Source organism: Dreissena polymorpha, chromosome 11 (assembly GCF_020536995.1).
Source record: "Dreissena polymorpha isolate Duluth1 chromosome 11, UMN_Dpol_1.0, whole genome shotgun sequence".
NCBI lineage: Eukaryota > Metazoa > Mollusca > Bivalvia > Myida > Dreissenidae > Dreissena > Dreissena polymorpha.
In genome coordinates, this window is record NC_068365.1 from 65,820,914 (window position 1) to 65,842,818 (window position 21,905).

A 21,905-nucleotide genomic window follows, 5' to 3' on the forward strand; every position below is an offset into this window, starting at 1 on the left:
CGCGCATGACAAGGAAATTCGTCCATTGTTAGAAAGCATTTAAGCTTGAACATTTCGCGCCTAGTTCTTCTTCCTATACAAATACAGTTTCATGTTGTCAGAAACAGGAAACTCCGAGTATAGTTTCATTTGGGTAAAACAAGTTAATATGGCTGACATTTGAAAGGTGTAGGCGAGATAAGGTGGAACAGGTTTGAAAAAAAAGAGTTTTAAAAGATTTGTTTCGTTCAAATGAAGAAAAGAGGGTGTAGAGTCGTTCAGTAGCATATTAACGGATCAAATCGCTTACTATTTATTATAAATGTGTGAACTGCATCAGCTATTGTAGTATTGGTTAAGTTGTTATGACTGTTGTCTGCATATAAAAAGGTTTCAATGCAGGGACGATATATATGGAGATTGTGTTTTAAGTTCGCCGCAAATGTGTGCATACTGAGTGCATTCGAAAAGTAATGTTTCATGACTTAGACATAATGGGGATGTAATACTATTGCGTCTGAAAAGATGTTCATTAAATGCACTACACTGTGCTCTTCGAAATTGATTGAGGTGGTATACCAATAAAATGAATGATAATCAGGTTGTATTATATATCTGATTACAATGCTTGCGTTAGAGAAAGAAGGTTAATTTGGTATTTTTTATAATAAAAGGGCTGTTATTCAAAATTGCTTTAATCTATCTTGCTGGTTAGCTGCGATATTATGCCCAATTTCATCACTGTCACGTTTCATGACGATACGATTTTCATTGGGTCACTAGTTTTACATTGGCTTCTATCGGAAACACATTTATAATCTTCTCGTCTAAAAAAATCTTACTTGAGTAAAAACTTGACTTCGATGATGTCAAGATAGGCATTCAAATTTCAATAAGCATTGGCAACAAATAACGCCCCTGAACTGGTTAGATTTTTGTTAAAGATTTGACAGACCTAGTTCAAGCGCATGTAAGCCAAATACTTACTTGGCCTTGGTATTGTGAAGATACATATTTCGACCAAGTTTCATCAATAACGAGTCATAACCGTGACCTCTAGAGTGTTAACATGGTTATTCTAGTAACAAGGTTTTCATAAAATTGTACATGGTAACCTAGTTTTTTATTGCACATAATCCAGATTAAAACTATTCAAAGATATTTTTGTATATACAAATGTACATTCTGGCCAGTTTAATAAAGATTGGCCTCTTAAATGGAAAATAGCTTAAAGTTAAAAAGCACACGTCAGATGCCTGACAAAGGGTTATCCAAATCGCTCGTTTCGAGCACTTCGCGTTGAGGTGAGCTACAAACCATAGCTTTGTAATACTTCTGGTCTATATTGCATGTTTTTGCACTTACAAATTGCTTCAGCTTTTGAAACAGACAGATAATTAAATAAATGGCACATAACTATTTACATTTTGTATATAATTAATGTAATTTTAAAAAAATAAATGAACACATTTTTTGGGGCAAAATTAATAATTCCACAGCAGATCACAAACCGTTTTAATGAATAAGTTCGTAAATAAACGATCGCTTGATGAAGGTTGTAAATTACAAATATATGTATAGCCGATATATGCGAATTCTATTGTTTCCATAGTGGAAATGGAATATTTTCATGTTGGCGCCTTATAAATAAATTAATCAAACACAACATACGATAATATACGTTATAAATATATAGAAATAAGGAAACGCATGAGAGAAAGTTTGGTCCGCTACACTTGTAATTGGGGCAAAGGAGCACCTGGCTATACAATGTAATACAATTCACACACAAAGCCAAGAAATAATCACTTTAAATGGAACGTTCACTATTGAACACATAAGGATTGTTGACAATATGTTATGTTAGCTTAACTACACATGATCTCCAGGATCCTAGATTACAAGCTTAATTTAGCAAATGATGACAAGTGAGAGAATCCAAAATAATAACAGCATTTGGTACACAATATTACAATATTGTGTTTACATTTTCTCAGAATAATGATAGGCTTTTTTTAATTGTTTATAAAAATGTTTCCATAATTTAGGGTTTAGGTTTGTCGTTTGAGTAGTTCAGACAGCATCTGCTTGCAATACAGGAATGACCTGGGCACGTGGAAACAACCTGCAAAACATGATTTGTATATTATAGTATGTGCGTTCAATGACATATTAATATTATATGCTTAATAAATATGTAGTTTCGTAATATGTATGGCCGAAGTTCAATAATTGCGAGTGAAACATATGTTTTAGTAAAATATATTGTGTATGTTTGCATGTTTCGTTTACTTAAAGTCCCATTGTATTTAGTTAATAAATGTGTAGTTGTCTTATTAAGAGTTGAGTTCGTGATGAAATTACATCAAAGGTGAAATTTGAAAGGCGAAATATTTAAGCATATATTATCCGTACATTGTTTAATTATGTTTGCGTTTTACAGATCGTAGACCTATACTGGTGTAGGGAAAGAAGGCATGAATCATGCACATGTTTATATGACAAAACTGTGTCCTACCTGACTTATGATTAAATAATTTGTTATACCTTTTGATTAATTACTATAAAGCTGGTTACTTAAGTCATGCTTGCAATGTAAAACCTTGTTCAAAATGACAAAACATGTCATTATTATGAATAATTCATTTAAAAATGACTGCTTTTGAAGGCCAATACCTTTCCATGGTCCACCTTTAATCCGCATTGAAACAGACCCGTCCTTAGTCAGAGAGCCGTACCATTCACCTCGCGTTTTGTCCACGTGCTGAAAAAGAGAACCAAACGATTCAAACAACAAACGACAGGTAATTGTCCACGTGCTGAAAAAGTGAACGAACCGATTTAAACAGCAAACAGCATGTTCCTTTTCACGAGCTTAACAGGGAACTAAACGCTTTAAACAGCAAGCAACACGAACTTGTCAACGCGCTATAAAAAGGTAACTAAACGCTTTCAATGGCAAACAATATGGTATTTGTCAATGTACTTACAGGGAAAACAAACGCTTCAATCAGCCAAATAGATGCCATGGTCAACGCGCTGCAAAAGGGAATCAAACATGCTGAAAAAGGGAACCAACGCTTCAAACAGCAAAATACATGTACTTATCCACGTGCTTTAAAATACGGAACCAAACGTGCTGAAAAAAGAACCAATGTGCTGATAAAAGAAAACACACGTGCTGTAAAAAGTGAACCAAACTTTCTGAAAAGGGGAACAAAAAGTGCTGACAAGGAGAAGAACCAAACATGTTGCAAAAGAGAACCGCATGGACTGAAGAAAAAAAACAATACTCTTTGCTCACCATCAACTTTTTACATCTACAAATAAAATAAAAAGTTAAACAATACAGGTCTCGTAAATACCAAATGGCCGTGCTTTATTATTCTTGGTGAATTATTATGTATTCATATTTCTTTTAAAGGCCTTCACATGGACACAATAAATGAACAAATGTCTTAAAACCATTGAAAAAAAAAATTACTACTACTAACTCAACAATTACTACTACTTCTTTAAATAATTATAATAATGATGAAAATAATACTTGTTATAACAACAACATTAACAATAACAATTCTGTATAATAATACATCTTAAAATCTACATGTGATCGTCCCAATATCAATTCAGAGTAGTTCGTTTTGACTTTTAAATGTAAAAATGGAATACTTCAAAATTTACAACTAAATTACGTTTGAGTAGCAGTAGTCATACACTTGTACAAACGTGTCCAGATGGTCCCCGTCACGTGTTTGCTGATAAGCCATCAGGAAGGCGACCATTGTCTCCGTGTGTACCCACCACATCTTAGCTCTAGCTGGACATTACAAACAACCTGGTATCATGAGACGCCCCAGTGATCCCGGAAGTTCCATTCCAGAAGGGCTGAGGTTTTCTAATATGACAGTCCCCTCGCGCTGAAATAAAACTAATGATATGCGATATATTGACCACTGAGCACTCGCGTTAAATGGCATACCGGCATATGCTATACATTAGTTTCATATTCGAAAGTTCTCATTTGTTTAAATGTCCGAAACCAATACATAATTATGACATTTCAAACAATGAACAACGAACTGATAACTAAGGTCCGATTTATTATGTTATTTGTGTTATATTATAAGCTGATTTTTTTAATTCTAAAACGGAAGTGAAATAACTCCGAGCAAGTCATGTGAGTTAACTTGTATATGAAGAGTAGCCACGTTAATTCTTTAAGAAGCCAAACATGGAATAAAGAGTACGTAGAATTTCCACAATTGCACGTGTTGTATCATGCGATTACAAGATTCACTATATGTCTTCTTAATAAAAAAAAACGCTTTCATACATAAACAATGTAGCAACACATAATGATGAAATTCGTTTTACTACAACTAAAGTCGAGTTATAATAATTTAAATGAAAAGTGAAACACAAAGTTCCTATATTGTATTTTATGATAATGCTTCATCGATATCTGCTTGATATAAGGCTGCCTTATATATTAGTATATCAGATTAACAGTCGCTGTTTTGAAGAAGGTCACATTACTCAGAATAAACTATAAAATCATCATTTTGAAAATGTACCGAATTCAAAAACAAACAAAATGATACCAATTTGCTAAATAATTAAGATACAAACATAACCAAAACAGCAAAACAACTTATTTAACAAATATAAAGCGAAAGTGCTCATGACGTCATTATTAACACGTCAAACGAATAAATTCATATTTATTACCGCTAAAAATGCAGAATCGTAGCTATGTGTTTTCATAAGATCTTTTAAAATGGGGACGTAGAGGTATGATAAACAGAAAAAAAACAGGTTACGGTCTAATCGTTGTGTAATATATCAGGCTCTTGAAGTCTCGTCGTATTTTGTTCTAAGTATCGCTTGATATATTACACAACGATCGGGCAGTTAACTGTTATACTCTATATACGAACCTGTACCTGCGACAGCGCTTTATGCACGTTCCACTCCTGTCTGTCGCGGTACCTGGCACCGAGGGACGGGTCCAGGGTTTGAAGCTCGTGTGTCACACACAGCAGCATCATGGGTACCGCCAGAGACTCAGACCTCGCCTCACCAGCCAGAGGCGGACGCCCTAGTCGGATATCCGTGTCGTCCTCGCGTACCCAGTGAATGCGTATGTCCATCATTTGGATTGCCTCGGTCTTTAAGTAAAATTGTATACACTTTATTGACATTTATCTAATTTGATACGAATATACGATCATTAACATGACGCGAAAATATCTATGATAGGTTAAATATTGCTAACTTATTACATATATTTTACGCAAGTCATATTTTGTCAATCTTACAGGATACGAAGAAAACATAAATGTAGTTGCAGAATGTTCATAATAAAGGGATCGACGTATGAATTTAACAAAATAATTGGAACATCACAAATCAGCTGCATTATTATGTCGTAAGTTTATAATCTTCTTCCGCACCTTCAGTTATTTAAAGTATGAAAACGCACAAATTACACCTTGTACATTTCTTGATTCGTCGCCTTGGCAATTTCGGACATAGCCATGGTGTAGAAACATTCCGAGAATATCGTGCGCTGCATTTTGATTGGTCTTCCATCTCGGTTAAGAATAAGATAACACCTGCCCGTCGACGCGTCCTTGGCGAACTTCATAAGAAACCCCGCCCCTGATTAAAAAACGAACTTAATGAAAATCTGAACTCCTGATTTAAAAACTAAAACAAACTTAAGCCCTGGATTGAATTTTAAAGAAACAACACACACGAAATTCTGCTCCTGATTATTAATTCAACTGTGAGCACTGTGGATGGAAATTGCGATGTCGATTCTTTAGCAAGCGTCGGCCGAGGAATGCTACCTTTTTCTGCGGCTTGTAGCACAGCTTGAGTGTTAAACTGTTCCTCCTCGTTATACAACTTAGCGTACATCCACACCTGTAACGAGGAAAATGCCACCTTAAATATTGCAACATGTCACATTTAATAATGCAAAATCTTTTTAGTTGTCGGCATGAACGTTCGTGCTTTATAAAATGACGTTTTTTCTGGGCTAGTAAAATCGTGGATTTCTGATATTGGAGGGACAAGAGGAATTTTTGTCTGTCATTTCCGATGTATTCGTGTTATGATCTGCATAGGTTAACGCACGAAATCAACGAAAATTTATGTCGTACGAATAATTATTCTTTTCAGTATCGGTCGCAGTGTCGTTTTGTCGTTCATCCCCTTTTTAGTCAATTGTGTTATGTTTTAATACACTTATTCGTATTCAGTTCTTGAGAAATACATGCAGCCTGTCGTAATTTATGTATGATCAAATTGGATTAATGATAAGGTTGCACGGTGTTCTAGGTTTGTCAATGAGGGGGAGGGGGAGTAATTATCATATCAATGAGAATATAATTAATCAGTCTTAACATTTAAAAGCAAACCTACATTTACATTATACATATTTATTATGCATTTTTATACATTTTATCAATTGCGGAATTTAGATTTTAGAGTTTAAATATTATATAGTATTTTCATTTGCAGTTGAACCAATATATCATATTTCAAGCACGTTCGTACCCATCTCTGTTCGTTACTGCCGGGCCTGAAGCCAAACGTGTTTTGTTTCGTCATACACGGTTCCGTCTTCATCAAGGCAATTGAAAAAGCCTCTGTAACAGATGTTTGAAAAACATAAACCAATCTTATAAACACACTACGATTAAAGTTCTGAAGTAATATTAGAGCCACGCTATGGGAATACGGAGCTTAATGCATATGATTAAGTGCCATCCCACATTAGTCTGTGGAGTCTGCAATATTTCGTTTATGGGAAGTCTCTGCAAAGCAAACATCTAGTTAAGGCTGAAAGAGTGGTATTTAAGGTAGCGCACCCCTAATGATTTCCCGCAATTTATTTTACGATCATTGCCGATCTTCAATGATCGGTTATTTCCGAGAGATGCATTTTATTTTTTTCAAACTCCGAATTTTGATATATGTTTACGTAATTCTTTTAGAATACATTAATTTCACAATAAATATTGACTTTAATCCAAATATCATCTGATAAAATACGATTTCGCGATTTCTTCAAAGATCGACGAGCCTTTTTACCTGTTTACTTATGGATATCTAATGTAAGCTTACACAAAAGTGAAGTTGTCGTGGCCGAGTGGTTAAAGTGATGGACTACAAATCTTTTGCGTTCTTCCCGCGCTGGTTCGAAACCTGCCGACATCGCATACTTTTTGCGACGCGTTTTAATTCTTTTTCTAACGTAATTTGATTTAATATAGCATATAAGCTATGTTTATTGTTAAATATGTTGAAATTTGTATGCACATTCTTCAATTTTTAAAATTAAAACAACGTTATGGCTAAATTGGGTGATTTACTGCTGAAAATACGAACGATGCATGTGGCATATTTATTTTTATTTAAAAAAAAATAAACGGTAACTCTGTCTATTTCTTGGTATTTTTGCTGTATATAGTGTTTCTATAAAAACTACGTTTAAAATATAACTTAAATGATACCATTTTGAATTTATGACACTTTGTTTTTAACCGACCAACTTTGTACTTGGCTGAAATCATTTACATTTCATGGCGCTCTTCCATAGATAATTAAAAAAAAAAATTCTGTAAAAGAATACTTATTTCATCTTGTTTAAACGTTAAATACCTTTGCTGCATCTGTACACACCAACTTCATGCCCCTATTTGGAAATTTGAATGAATTATGGAACTTTTATATACCCCAGGGGTGAAAATAAACTGGGCAAAAGCCGAGCGTGGGGGTGATTTTGAAAAAATCGGTATATATTTTTTTTAAGCAGGGAAAGCCTAACTACAAATTTGCATGTAGTTCATTGAAATGATGCTGATTAAGAAAATAATTAATTAGATTATATTTGTATATGTGTCCATTATGGGTGCGCTACCTTAATAGAATGTGCGGACAACACAGGCTTAAACAGGCATATATGAGATGACACTTTATGGACATGCATCAAGTCCAGTTTTCCCAGAACGAGGCTCATTCACCGGATATAGCAAAACACCTTAACCGAATATACTAAGTATATATTATTGAAACATATAACATCAGTAATTAAATATACACATGTATAAAAGTGTGCTTTTTTAACCGCCGAAAAATTGTTTGGAAGGGATATAGTTATAGTATTCGTCCACCTGTGCGTCTGCCCGTCTGTGCGTCCGTCCTTCCGTCCGAATCTTTGTCCGGAGCATAACTCCAAATCTTTTCAATGAATTTTACTTTAACCTTAGAATATAAACAGATGGCAACTAGAAGAAGTGAAGTGGCCAAGAACTATATCTAGCTTAGTTTTTGAACTATATCTCCCTCCATATAATTTCAAAGTAAATTTTTGTCCGGAGCATAACTCTAAATCTACTGAAGTGATTTACTTGAAACTAGAAATGTACACATATGGCAACTAGGAGAAGTAAAGTGAACATGAACGATAACTCTTTCTGCCGTAGGTTTTGAATTATCGCCCTTATTTTTATTTATAGTTTTAGATTAGATTTAATTTAAATTTATAGTAAATATTTTAGCTTTTAATTTTTAATATTCTCCTTTATCTAAGTTTACAATAATATTTTAATTTGAACACTGAAGTATTCACTGAATCGATGAGTTTAAGGAAAAATACAATGATAAAGAACAGTAACTGTTTATAGTCTTCTTTCTTAATTACCTCCCTTTCTTTCATTTTAAATTTGGTTTATTCTCTACAGCATAACTCTTACACTATAAACTAAGTGATCCTTAAAATATAAATAGATGATACAGGTGCCATGTTTTACAAATATTATTCTACTCTCTAAAACAAATGTTGTCATACAAGCAAACACATTTGACTGGTTTTGGCACTACTGTGACAAGCTCTTGTTAAATTTTCGAATGCTTGGTTTCTCGTGAGAATAATGAATGTGATACATTCACCTGTCTGATAATGAAAGTGCAAAGAAATCACACAGGACAAACTATTAAAAACAACCACGAGAATTGTATTCAAGATAATATGCCTTACCCGTATTTATCGTCGCGCGACTTTTTGCAACCAGAACTGCACACATCTTACCGATATTTATGGTCGTATTACTTTGTAAAACAGAACTGCATACATCTTACCCGTGTTCATTGTCGTTTGAATGTGTAAACCAGAACTGCATACATCTTACCTGTATTAATTGTTGTGTGACTTTTTCAACCAGAACTGCATGCATCGTACCCGTCTACATCGACGTGTAAATCGGTCAACCAGAAATTCATACATTATGACTTACCCGCATGCATCGACGTGACAAAATGTCAACCAGAACTGCATACATCTTACCCGTAATAATTGTCGTAAGAATGTGTCAACCAGAACTGCACACATCTGGTTAGATCCTCACTGATCTCGTCGTAAAACTCTGGAAGTTTTTTTCTCAGCCATCTTTAAAAACCATAGTTCTAAATTCAAGAGTAAATCCGATGTTTTTCCAAAGGGATTGCAAATGTTTGGAATTTCATTATGCATATATACCGTTTAAGATACGACCATATCTCCCGTCTTATTTGTAGCTGATAACAATAATCGCTCTACGCCGTATACAATCACGTGGTCTGCTCTACTTGTCGTTATCAGCTATGAACGACTTTACAATCGTGATACATCGACTATCTCCGGATTCCTCCGTAAGATAGTTTTATGTATCAGATCGTCTTCCGATCCAGAGTTCCCGTTACATATGCATATATTATTTAGATGTTTTGTGTGTATATATCAGATACATTATTCAATATAAGTTTACATGGGACAAAAACTGAATGAATCTTATATGTGTTCAGTATTTTGTTTACCGTTAAAACTTAAATGGATATTTACAAAACGGTAAACTACGCACACGTATCTGACAGGGGCATTAACTCCACAAAAAGGAATGGTATACACATTTCCCTTCTTTTAACACGAAGTTTGACATTACAGGGATAAATTGCATGCAAGAAGCATACACAAAACTTTTAATACATGAACCCGGCACCTGTAGATTTAAACACTATATAGGTCAGTGATTAAACAATATAGTGATACGACAGTACAATGCATTATAAAATCCAAAGTGAAAAAGATAAGGTATTATAAACAAATCGCCAACTAACGTTGCAATATAACCATAATAATCGTTTACATAATTTGCTCTATGTAAACGGATATATACTGCTTGAAAAGCGCTTTGACAGTTTTTTTAATACTTATTCGCATACATAAATAATAAAAACAAAACTGTGTGTTCAATCCTTTATTTATTATACATGCATAAGTATTCAAACATTTAAACAAAAGATCACATACATAGATAAGGTACCTGTTTAAATACTACTAGCATATTTTGCAAAGTTGCAATCGACCCTGGGAATAAAGACCACCTGTGAACAAAGACCACAAGGACCAAATCCCTTGAGTGGTCTTTATAGACAGGTTAGATTGTATATAATGTGCTACTGATGAAGGCTATGACCGAAACATGTTTAGTACCTAAGACATTTTAATAAACAGTGACGTGTTTGTACGATTTATTTGATTTTATTAATGTCTGCTTCGGGATTTAAGTTTTCATAAGTGTTTATCAAAGATCGTATTGCCTATTTCGTATTTATTTGATATTTTCGAATGCTTTGTGATGTCAGTGCCTACCGTAAAATATTTTATTAAAAAAACTTTGTTTTTTTCGGGGAGTCAATATTGTTTAAAGAACAATATGGAAATTGAGCGCTTTGATACTAACAATCATCTTATAGCGTCGTAAGAACCGAGAAATCTAGATTCCCACCCAAAAAGAGCTCGCATCAATAGCGTCCAATTGTTAAAGCCGCGTTTTAGGAACAAGTGTCCCGACTTAATTGACCCGGAGTCTCGTCGACTTGACCTTAGATCTTTTGCATCTGATCTGAAGTCTTGTGTTTTAAGGCAGTAGCAAGCGGTGAATAAAGAATTTATCAGACCCGAAGTTATATCTTGAGCGTTGATTTATCGTAACCGATTGGTCCCTTATCACGAAGCCTGGAAACTTTATTAAAATATATATTAATATTTGTTTTATTGTTTGTTTCTAAGTTCATATGTGTTGCTCATATTTCTTAAAACCCGGAGCTCGAGCTATACATTACATGTACATAAGGACGGACAAACACTAATTATAGTTTATAGAGAAAAACATTACTAACATATTAATATTGGGGTCTTTGATCATAATGTGAATGATTTATTTTCATATGCTTCATATTCAAGTTGGCTTGAATGTGTCTGTTTGCTTTGTATCACAGAATGTATCGTTCACCAAATCGACAATCGCCCATCTCTTCTAGTTCAATTCCAATCGTGATACATCGGCTATCTCGGATTCCTCCGTAAGATAGGCCTCGTGGCTAACGGTCGCCATATTGCCTTGTATTACTACTTTACTACCCAAAAGGTTGTCAGTCTATTGTTATGAGGCTGTATACGATGCGCGTTGAACTAGCGCCAAACTTTTTACCGAAACTTTGATATTAAGAGCACTATTAACGTTCATTTGTGTTGCATTTTGACCAATTATCCAAGTGATTTACTTTTCCATTATTATTTAATCACCCTATCATCCAATTTTTAAGATGAAATTACGGTGTTTACAAAACCAACCAAACCGAAAGTGAAACTAGATGCATTACGTTTCGCGATGTAAACATTAAATATTTGTTCAGTTTGAGGAAGCGAATCGATAATAGACGGTGGAATATGTATGCAATTCAGACTATCATTGCCGATTGTAGTACTGGTTAAAAAATACCTTTTATGACAGGTCATGCATAGAGCGTTAATCAAAATAGTGACCATATATCACTACAAATGTCTGGGTTGATCAATAATATAATTAATGCACGTTTGTGATCTAATTGCCTGTATCTAGTTGTAATTACCATGATATTGATAAAATTAAAACGTTTTTTTCATAAATTAACATTACATGTTTTATGTTTATCATTTAGGTAATATATAATTGTATCATTATCATCATTAAATATTCTGAAAATAATCTAAATTATCATGATTACTTTAAAGTAGAATTTTTAAATTTTTCTCATTATTTTTAATGAATTTCCACATTTGCTTGATTCAAAATAAAATGTATTAATAAGAGTTTCAGTTTTTAATTTTAATCCAATTTTTAGTTCGATTAAATTTAAAGTACTAACTACATACATGTATGTGAAATGCTCTTGAGTTCGTTTCCTGGGCCTAGAACCAGTACTTGGGTGTCTCTTGGAGATTTCTTAAGAATGCTCCCACACTGGGGATCAAACCAGTGACCTCCAGATCATTAGGTGGACACCACATCCATTACACATCAGCGACCTTTAATTAGTAAATTGCTTTAGTATTGCAGCATTATATAATATAATGTTGCTACATATTTTTGGAAAATGATTAATGTGCAGTACTAAATAAATCTAAATGCATATAATTTTAATTGTGTATATTGTGTGATTATTAGTTACAAATTCACTTTTTACAGGTATACTGGATTATGAAAGACTGATAAACATAAAATTGACAACTCATCTCCCCAACGATACTTTGTGTGGCTCATTCTCAGAACAAACCCATAGTCAGTGAGAAAACTACAGTGTAAAAAGACCACTTGATTGTGACAATTATGGCTGACCAAGCAAATGTTATCATTTAAAATAAAGAAAACTTCCAGTTCAATATACAATATAAATACATACATACACATTATATACATGTGTATGCTTTGATTTTTTTCTATTGAAGCCAAATTAATATCCCATTAGATAGATAGATGATATTACAGCAGTATTCCTAGTTTGTCTGCAAGTACTGCAGAAATCATGGATTATTATTTTACTGAGTCAGCCTTAATCTTAATATTATAATTGTTAAAACAGATTAAGATGTGCATAATACAATTGAGGATGCATCAAGATTAAAAAATGGTACATGTATAAATTAATAAAGAATCAATAACAATCAGAAACTGTGCATTTTTTTCAGTATTGTGTGAAAGGATTTGAAGTAATTATGTGTTTTTGATATATGATTTATGTGAATTTGAATAAATATATAAAATTTAGTGATTTTCTCAGACAAAATTGTTAATTACATACCAAAGTATTCAGAATGTATTATTGTAATAGTCATTCGAATTTTTTAGTACAAAAGCACTTTTCCCTGGCATTTGTATTTATAGTAATTGCATATTTTATTTTTCTGACAGCATTTATAAACTTTGTTCATGCAAGCATGAACACGGTTTCATTTTTTGAGTATTTAAACAAGAGGGCCATTATGGCCCTGTATCGCTCCACTGCTGAAAAAAAGGCTGAAACAAATTTCTCTGCATGTGCAAATACTTAAATATAGGCCCTATTTAAGCACATGTACACTTTTGTGACCTTCTGGGCTGGGTCAAATTTAACCACAGGGGCATAATTTGAGCAAACTTTGTAGAGGACTACTATATCTCACTTCATACAAAATGTGGTAGCCCTAGGTCCTAAAGTTAAGGACAAAAATATTTTTAAAGTAAGCGTATATAATGTTCAATTTTGTGACCCGCGGGTCAGGATCAAATTTGAGCCAAAGGGCATAATTTGAACAAACTTGGTAGAGGACTATGCGATGTTATTGCATACCAAATTTGGTAGCCATAGTCCGAATGGTTTTCGACAAGAAGATTTTTAAAGATTTCACAAAATAGGCGCTTTATTAGCGTTTATTCAGTTTTGTGACCTCCTGGGGCAGGGTCAAAGTTGACCCCAGAGGCATTATTTGAACAAACTAAGTAGAGGACTATACAATGTCACTACATACCAAATTGTGTAGCCCTAGGCCTAATGGTTATGGACAAGAATTTTTTTTAAGTTTTCACAAAATAGGCATTATATAAGCATATGTTCAATTTTGTGACCCCCGGGGCCGGGTCAAATTTGACCCTAGGGATTAAATTTGAACAAATTTGGTAGAGGACTAGTAGATGTCACTATATACCAAATTTGATAGCCCTAGGCCGGATGGTTATGGACAAGAAGATTTTTGAAGTTTTCAAAAAATAGGCACTATATAAGCATATGTTCAATTTTGTGACCCTCGGGGCAGGGTCAAACTTGATCCCAGGGGCATAATTTGAAAAAACTTGGTAGAGGACTATAAGAGGCCACTACATACTAAATTTGGTAGCCCTAGGCCCAATGGTTATGGACGAGAAGATTTGTAAAGTTTTCACAAAATATACCCTATATAAGCATATGTTCAATTTTGTGACCCCTGGGGCAGGGTCAAATTTGACCCCAGGGGCATAATTTGAACAAATTTGGTAGAGGACTATTAGATGTCTCTACATACCAAATTTGATAGCCCTTGGCCCAATGGTTATGGACTGGAGATTTTGAAAGTTTTCACAAAATAGGCCTTATATAAGCAAGTTTTCAATTTTGTGACCCCCGGGGCAGAGTCAAATTTGACCCCAGGGGCATAATTTGAACAAATTTGAAAGAGGTTCACCCCAGAAACATTCCTAAGAAATTTCATCAGAATTGGACCAGTAGTTTAGGAGATGTTTAAAGGAAAAGTTAATGCACGGACGCACGATGGACACAGGACCTTTGGCCAGTGGAGCTAAAAATCAAATTAAACATTTAGTTTTGATGTAAAATCAGTTTTTATATGCAAGTGTCTATTTCACTTATAAATTAAAACAGCATATTATACATTATTGAAAAGATTATTCCAAGCTTGATGTCATATTTCAACTTTGCATAGTGTAGTTAATTGAACATTGTATTGAACTGTATGGGCAGCTATATTTTTTTAATTTATGTATGTTGTATTATACAAAATGCATTATTTCTACCCCAAGTAGACCATATAAGGCCTACTGCTACTAAATAGGCACTGGTATGAATTTGACACTGTTTTTGATGCTCATACAAAACTTTAATTATTACTTCACTTTAGAATATTAAATATTTTCAAGTTTTTGTTCAACATTTTTTGCAAAAGAGTGTCTTAATGCATTTGAAAATATACTTAAAACAAACTAAAAATGCATTTTAACATACCTTTTTCCTGGTAAAGTGTATTTGGGATGATAAAAAATACACTTGAAGAGTATTAATGCTGGAAAAATGCAGAAAAAAAATACATTTGTTTCTGTTAGAAGTGTGCCTGGTCTGCATTTTTAAGTGTATTAAATGCACATCAAATGCAGATAAATACAATGCCAATACTGTTACATGTATTGTAATGGACATAAAATGCACTTGTTCTTGTAATTAAATGCTTTAGTGAATTGAAATAACCTTTTATAACGTTTTAACAATTAATAATACCTTTTTATATAAATTTTCTTTTGAAATGTGACACTTAATTGATTTTTGCACCACTAGTAAGAGATATAATTTGTGCTCATAATGCTTTATCATTACACTGTATAATATCATTTGTTGTATGAAAATTACCCGTAAAATTCATGTGAAAGCTCAAGAGACCAATAGCAGCTTGCTATACCCTGCTCCTTTTTACATGACTTGATGGTATTTAGTCCCCAATTCTACATGGCCAAGGGCAAATTAATGTGCAGATTTGACAAATAAGTCATAACTGGGATCCAATAGGCAGACTTTCATATTACTTGTATTTAATTTAAATCATGATCTGAATTGCTCTTTGGCAAATCTTCCTGAGTCACAGTATTCAACTGAATTTTGTTCATGTTGTAGTGATTATATTTTCAATATTTATCAGACAACATCTTTCTTCAAAAGTTTAACATGATTGCTTGGTTAATTTAGAAACAAGATCAATGCAACATAACATAAAATGAAAAAATGTGTAATAGTAAAAATGGCAGCAAAAAAGCACTAGATTATCTGCCTTAAATCTGGGACGTTATGTTCAGGGGATTTTATCTGATTTAGGGGAAAGAGCCTGGCCTTTTTTGAGGGAAAAAAATTGCGCGAAATTCCGGATTTTGGGGAAAAAATCACGCTAAATTCCAGATTTTGGGGAAAATAAGGAAAGTCTTAAATTATCAATTTAATATATTTTGCTGTTTTTAAAACAAATTCAAGGCAACAGATAATTTAATTATGCAATATGTTATTTTTTCTACACTGGATCAGGTTAACTTATGTATTTAAAGTTAAAAAAACACATTTTTTTTAAAGGGGAAAAAAATGAAGTCTGGGGGAAAATTAACCAGCTGAGGGGGAAAAAAAATCCGAGGGGAAAGGGCCGTTTTTCGGCGTGTCCTAAAGAAGGAAAAAAAAAGCCCTGATGTTGATGTATTGGAATTTCTCATGAATAATGTGTTCCATAGTTGTATAATCGTATAGTTGCATGCATGAGTGTTGTCAATGTCACAATACCAATTAAAGCCTATAATTTACTAAAACAATTTGAAGTTTGATGTGTGTTTTTTTCAAGATCTGTTATATATAATTATATATATATATATATATATATATATATATATATATATATATATATATTGTTGAAAAGTTAACATGCAATAAGTTTACTGTAATTAAGTGACAAATAGTTTTACTGATTTGGTTGGATGCATATATGCAGATATATCATGGTTTGTGCAGAGGACAGTAGCAAAAACAAGAGCTGTCTCCGTAGGATGACATACGCCCCCGATAAACGCTTTGATAGAAGTTATGAGCATTTTTCAAAACCTAAACGCCGACCCTAAGTTCAAGGTCAAAGGGGTCAAAATTTGTGTGTGTATGGGAAGGCCTTGTCCATATACACATGCATACCAAATATGAATGTTACATCTGAAGCGAGATAGAAGTTATGAGCATTTTTTCGAAACCTAAATGCAAAGTGTGACGGATAGACAGACGGACAGTGCGATCACTATATGCCCTCCTTTGGGAGCATAAAAATGTGTTTCACTGTCACGTAATCGTTCATAGTTCATGGACGACACATAGTTACTAACAATGTTCATTACTCTTTAATTACCGGTGTGTAGCATATCATTCGATATCTCGTCATGCGCGTTTTGCCAAGATGACGAGATTTGCATTAACCACCATTTTCTCGTGTCACGCATGTCTCTGCATAATGTAGGATAAAATATTCAACAACACCACGTATCAGTTTTTAGTCCAATTTAATGTCTAACATACTTAATATTTTTGGTTATACAAATACAGTCTGATAGCTACATGATTGGATCTTTACCGATCCGTTCTCCTCGAAACCCAAACCAAGTCTTCTTAACTGACTATCTTAATGTACTGTACTGAGAGACTAATATTCAGGTTTTTACACGCTTATCAAACATGGTGATATAAAGTCTTAAATGCAAACAAAGCATCACCCTAAATCCCTTATGTCAACAGTGTTGGTCACTCCATCAAATAAATGCCTCGTTAAACATACAGACTTAAGATATAAATTATCTTTGATCTTTCACCATGTTGACTTATTGAACTGTACAATGAGTGCAGGGATAGGTCATGTTTACTTTCTCTTGATAAACTGACCCGGCAATTTGAACCAGTTTCTACATGCAAGAAATCAACCTAATGTCTATCTGTAATTAAATATAACATAATGTTTATGTTATATATGGATACATAATTAATTTATGTATTAATCTATGTTACGTTACATAACATTGTTTTGGTAAATTAGTAATGTAGTTAAAAGAACAGGATCATCAATTATAAAGTTATTGATTATAAAGTGTTGCTGGCATATTTGATGCATTCATCTAGCTATAAGAAGGTCCCTGTTTTATCCCCACTGGCACTGAGCGAGGGTTCTCAAAACCTTTAAACAATATGAATAAGTACATACAGTGGGGTTAGGGATTTTGTTCCGCAAATAAGGGGTTGTTTAGGGTTGAATATTTTTTAGGTTAATCTCTTACAATCCGGTTTTTTTTAGGGGTTAACCTCTAACAATCCCGTCTAGAGGTTTTTATGGATTTTATGGGGTTATTTGGGGTTATTAGGGCTGAATAGGGATGCTAGCACTCTGCGCATGCGTGCGGGTGAAAAGGCGGGGTTTAGAATGCAAGCTTTTGCTAGTACTGCGCATGCGCAGGGGTGAAAAGGCGGGGTTATTATCGCGAGCTACCGTAAACGCCGCCATCTTAACTTCGTTCTAAAATATGCGTATAATATATAATATCTTTTATATAAAATTCCAAATGTTGAAGACCTCAAATATAAGGAAATTATCAATCTACTAATAGTGCAAAGTATCCGTGGCAATCGGGACTCCTCGGACAATTCCGCCATAACGGCGATCGTCTCTCGGGTGTATTTGGTGGAAGGATATGTCTAACGCCTCTAGGCGGAAGATATTACACCGAAAATATAGTTCGGGTTACACACCAATAAATTTGCACTAAATCAACCGGTAATACAGATATATAAGGACCAATATCTTTAAGGAGTAATATAATAGAATATTCATTAATGTTAATGTTTAAAATTAGATATTATTGCATGCAAAATTTTCAAATTTTAATAAAATGTTAAGAAAGCCAATTAGTTGTTTATTGAAGTGAAAACAACAACATTATTCAAACTTAAAAGAATCAGTATTTCTTAAATTATATTCATTGCAAAATTGCTGATGTTCGGCTGCCGGCAACAATCTTTGAGATTTAATCAATATGTTTATGTTCTATACCATAAACAATCGTACAACACTGTACAATTGTACAGAGAAAACTCTTCCGTGTAATATAAGAAATAGTAAACTCCACGTTGGTCCCAATGGCATTATAGTGACCAGCCAGGCAGTCACAAACTGTATATGGACCATAGCCATAAGGCCCTCAGTGGGGCTATTATCAGTATTGAGACACCTGAAAGGTTTCATGGAATGGAATGAGTGGGGCTTGATTGAATTTCAAAAACGATTCTTTCTGTACATTTGATGATGGCAACCATACAGTACTTCTGGCAGATATTGTTTATATTTTATCCTAGGCATTTATCCAGATGTTGTTATCCCGACCAGGCAACTATCTTTTCAAAGCCTTAAACAATCAAGTGCCATTAAAATTAGGGACAGTGTAACAATGTTCAGTTTGGTAATATTAATATATTAAGGCATAACTTTGCCCTTGGAAATGAACTCAATTCAGAATGGCCTCTCAAAAAAAGACATACTGTACTGGAAATGTTAAAACTGAGCAGTGGTGTTGTTAAAATTTATATTATTTATCTTTTAAGAAACTTTAAGATACATATCACAGGCATGCCCATGGTTTTGGGTCTTTACTCTTTAGATGAGAAACAAAAGCACTAAATATGGTCGACAGTGCAGGCAACAATTGTAAAAAGATATTTTCCATCCCTGACTGCCATTACTGACATGAAGTAATTTAACTGTAATATGTCTGGAAACAGTGTCAGTCACACTTTTCTAAATATTGATTGATTCATGCATATGTATATATATGTCATACAAGTACAGATCATACAATACAGTCAATTTAGAACATTTAGCAATTGGAAAACAATTATCACAGGTTTTGGATCACAATGCATTGATATATCACATTTTGAATATCACAGTCAAAGTTAATCATTTACATTCAGTTACAAGTAAATAGTCAGTGTATTTGGAAGAAATCTGAAATAACAAGTAGTTACAAGATGTTGAAATCAAGACATAATATATATACCACAGGATGTCCCATGAAAGGTTTGCAACTTATTTCCAATGGGGCCCTATAGATGGGTGGAAAATGTACAAAAATGGTGGCATTAATACGCATAAAAATATCGTTAATTTAAACTTGAGACTATAGTCTTGAGATCAAATAGTAATTAGCATATATTATTAAAGACTCTTTAATAAAGAGCATTAGTTACACAATGTTTACTACTATCTTGTCATCACATTTAAATGTACGTACAAATACTTTATTGATGACTTATTTGAACAACAGTAATATATATTCCGGTTATATATATATATATAACATATTCAGGCCTCAAAAAAAATGCTAGCTACGCCCCTGAAGAATCTTATTCTTCAGTTCACCTTTTTAATAATATTATTAACAATAGATGTAGCAGAAAGATCAGCTTCGAATATTGAACCAAGGTTTCCAACAGATGATTGAGAAACAATAGTGTGATCATTGCATTTTACATTAAAATAGTGAAGTTAAGATAATTTCCTTTTGGAACCAAACACTAAACATCCAGTTTTTCCAAGGCAGTTTGTTATCCACTAACCATTTAATACAATTTTCAAGTTCTTTACAAAAACACTACCGATGATACTAGGATCTTTGTGAAAATAAAGGATGACACTTTCATCAGCATAAAGAATAAGTTTACATAAATACAATAATCAAAAATCACTAATATCCTATATCAGTGTTAAGGCATTATGAAATGGAAATGGGTGTGAAAAGTAACAAGAACCCTACACATTTACATCACAAAACATCTGATATCTACAATTACTGGATATAATATACATGTTGAAAGTTAATATAAAGAGGGCAATACAAAAGAATGTACAAAAGTAGTAATAAAGACAAAACAACCAATTTACAATGTTAAGATTTATGCAGTTGTTGGCAATAAGAGAACAATTACCATTCTTTACTTTGAATTTTGCAAGTGTAAATCAGAACACAAGAATTTGTTTCCCAGTCACTTTGAGCTATATAAGTGCCCAATGTTTACACTCAGTGAATTTGTAAAACCAACTTATATGTGCTAACTGTCTGTCCGAAAGCTTAAACATTTCCTATAACCTTTGCAATATTGAAGATAGCAACTTGATATTTGGCATACATGTGTATCTCATGGAGCTGCACATTTTGAGTACTGAAAGGTCAAGGTCATCCTTAAAGGTGAAATATAGGGCTTCAAAGCGGTGCAATAGGGGGCATTATGTTTCTGACAAACACATCTCTTGTTTTTACATGAAAAACCACAGACATTGTTGGAATTTGCCACATATTAGGCATTGTGTATACATTTTTTAACTCAATTTTCCACACAATGAAACAACTTTTTTAAAAGGCACCAACAAATGTTCCTCCATACCCTTTGCACGCTAAACAAAGAATCAGTTTTTAGCTCCACTGGCCAAATTTGTTCAAATTATGCCCCTGGGTCAAATTTGACCCTGCCCCGGGGGTCACAAAATTGAAAATTGCTTATTTAACGCCTATTTTGTGAAAACTTTCAAAATCTTCTCGTCCATAGCCATTGGGCCTAGGTCTATCAAATTTGGTATGTAGAGACATCTAATAGTCCTCTACCAAATTTGTTCAAATTATGCACCTGGGGTCAAATTTGACCCTGCCCCGGGGGTCACAAAATTGAAAATTGCTTCTTTAAGGCTTATTTTGTGAAAACTTTCAAAATCTCCTCGTTGATAACCATTGGGCCTAGGGCTATAAAATATGGTATGTAGAGACATCTAATAGTAGTCTACCAAATTTGTTCAAATAATGCCCCTGGGGTCAAATTTGACACTGCCCCGGGGGTCACAAAATTGAACATATGCTTATATATGGCCTTTTTTGTGAAAACTTTAAAAACTTCTTGGCCATAACTGTATGGCATATGGCTACCAAATTTAGTATGAAGTGACATGTAATAGTTCTCTTCTTAGTTTGTTAAAATAATGCCCATGGTGTCAAATTTGAAACTGCCCCGGGGATCACAAAATTGAATATATGCTTATAAAGTGCTTATTTTGTGAAAACTTCAAATATATTCTTGTCCATAGCCATTGGACCTAGGGCTACCAAATTTGGTATGTAATGACATCTTATAGTCCTCTACCAAGTTTGTTCAGATTTGAAACTGCCCCGGAGGTCAAAAAATTGAATATATGCTTATAAAGTGCT

The 21,905-nt window shown here is 33.7% G+C and overlaps 1 protein-coding gene across 5 annotated transcripts; it reads right to left on the reverse strand.

Moving 5' to 3' along the window:
* Positions 1–984: 984 nt before the first annotated feature.
* LOC127851788 (N-acylglucosamine 2-epimerase-like) lies at positions 985–10,044 on the reverse strand. Of its 5 annotated transcripts, none has more exons than XM_052385663.1 (8): positions 9,338–10,044; positions 6,547–6,638; positions 5,835–5,910; positions 5,474–5,643; positions 4,926–5,150; positions 3,675–3,910; positions 2,656–2,743; positions 985–2,104 (listed from the first exon to the last, which is right to left on the reverse strand). In XM_052385663.1, the coding sequence occupies exons 2-6, from the start codon at positions 6,616–6,618 to the stop codon at positions 3,878–3,880; spliced, it is 576 nt and encodes a 191-aa protein (XP_052241623.1). In that variant the 5' UTR covers positions 6,619–6,638; positions 9,338–10,044; the 3' UTR covers positions 985–2,104; positions 2,656–2,743; positions 3,675–3,877. The 5 variants fall into 5 exon arrangements, with proteins under 5 accessions (XP_052241623.1, XP_052241621.1, XP_052241622.1 ...); XM_052385661.1 differs by having other exon boundaries at positions 3,675–3,899; positions 4,920–5,150; positions 9,530–10,042; XM_052385662.1 differs by having other exon boundaries at positions 3,675–3,899; positions 9,338–10,041.
* Between the last annotated feature and the right edge of the window lie 11,861 nt (positions 10,045–21,905).

Excerpts from the sequence above, each read along its gene's own strand:
- LOC127851788 (XM_052385661.1), bottom strand. The coding sequence starts at position 6,618 with ATGAAGACGGAACCGTGTATGACGAAACAAAACACGTTTGGCTTCAGG. Across the intron at positions 5,911-6,546 it reads GCAGTAACGAACAGAGATGG|GTGTGGATGTACGCTAAGTT; the intron begins GTACGAACGTGC and ends TCCTCGTTACAG. Across the intron at positions 5,644-5,834 it reads GCTACAAGCCGCAGAAAAAG|GGGCGGGGTTTCTTATGAAG; the intron begins GTAGCATTCCTC and ends TTTTTTAATCAG.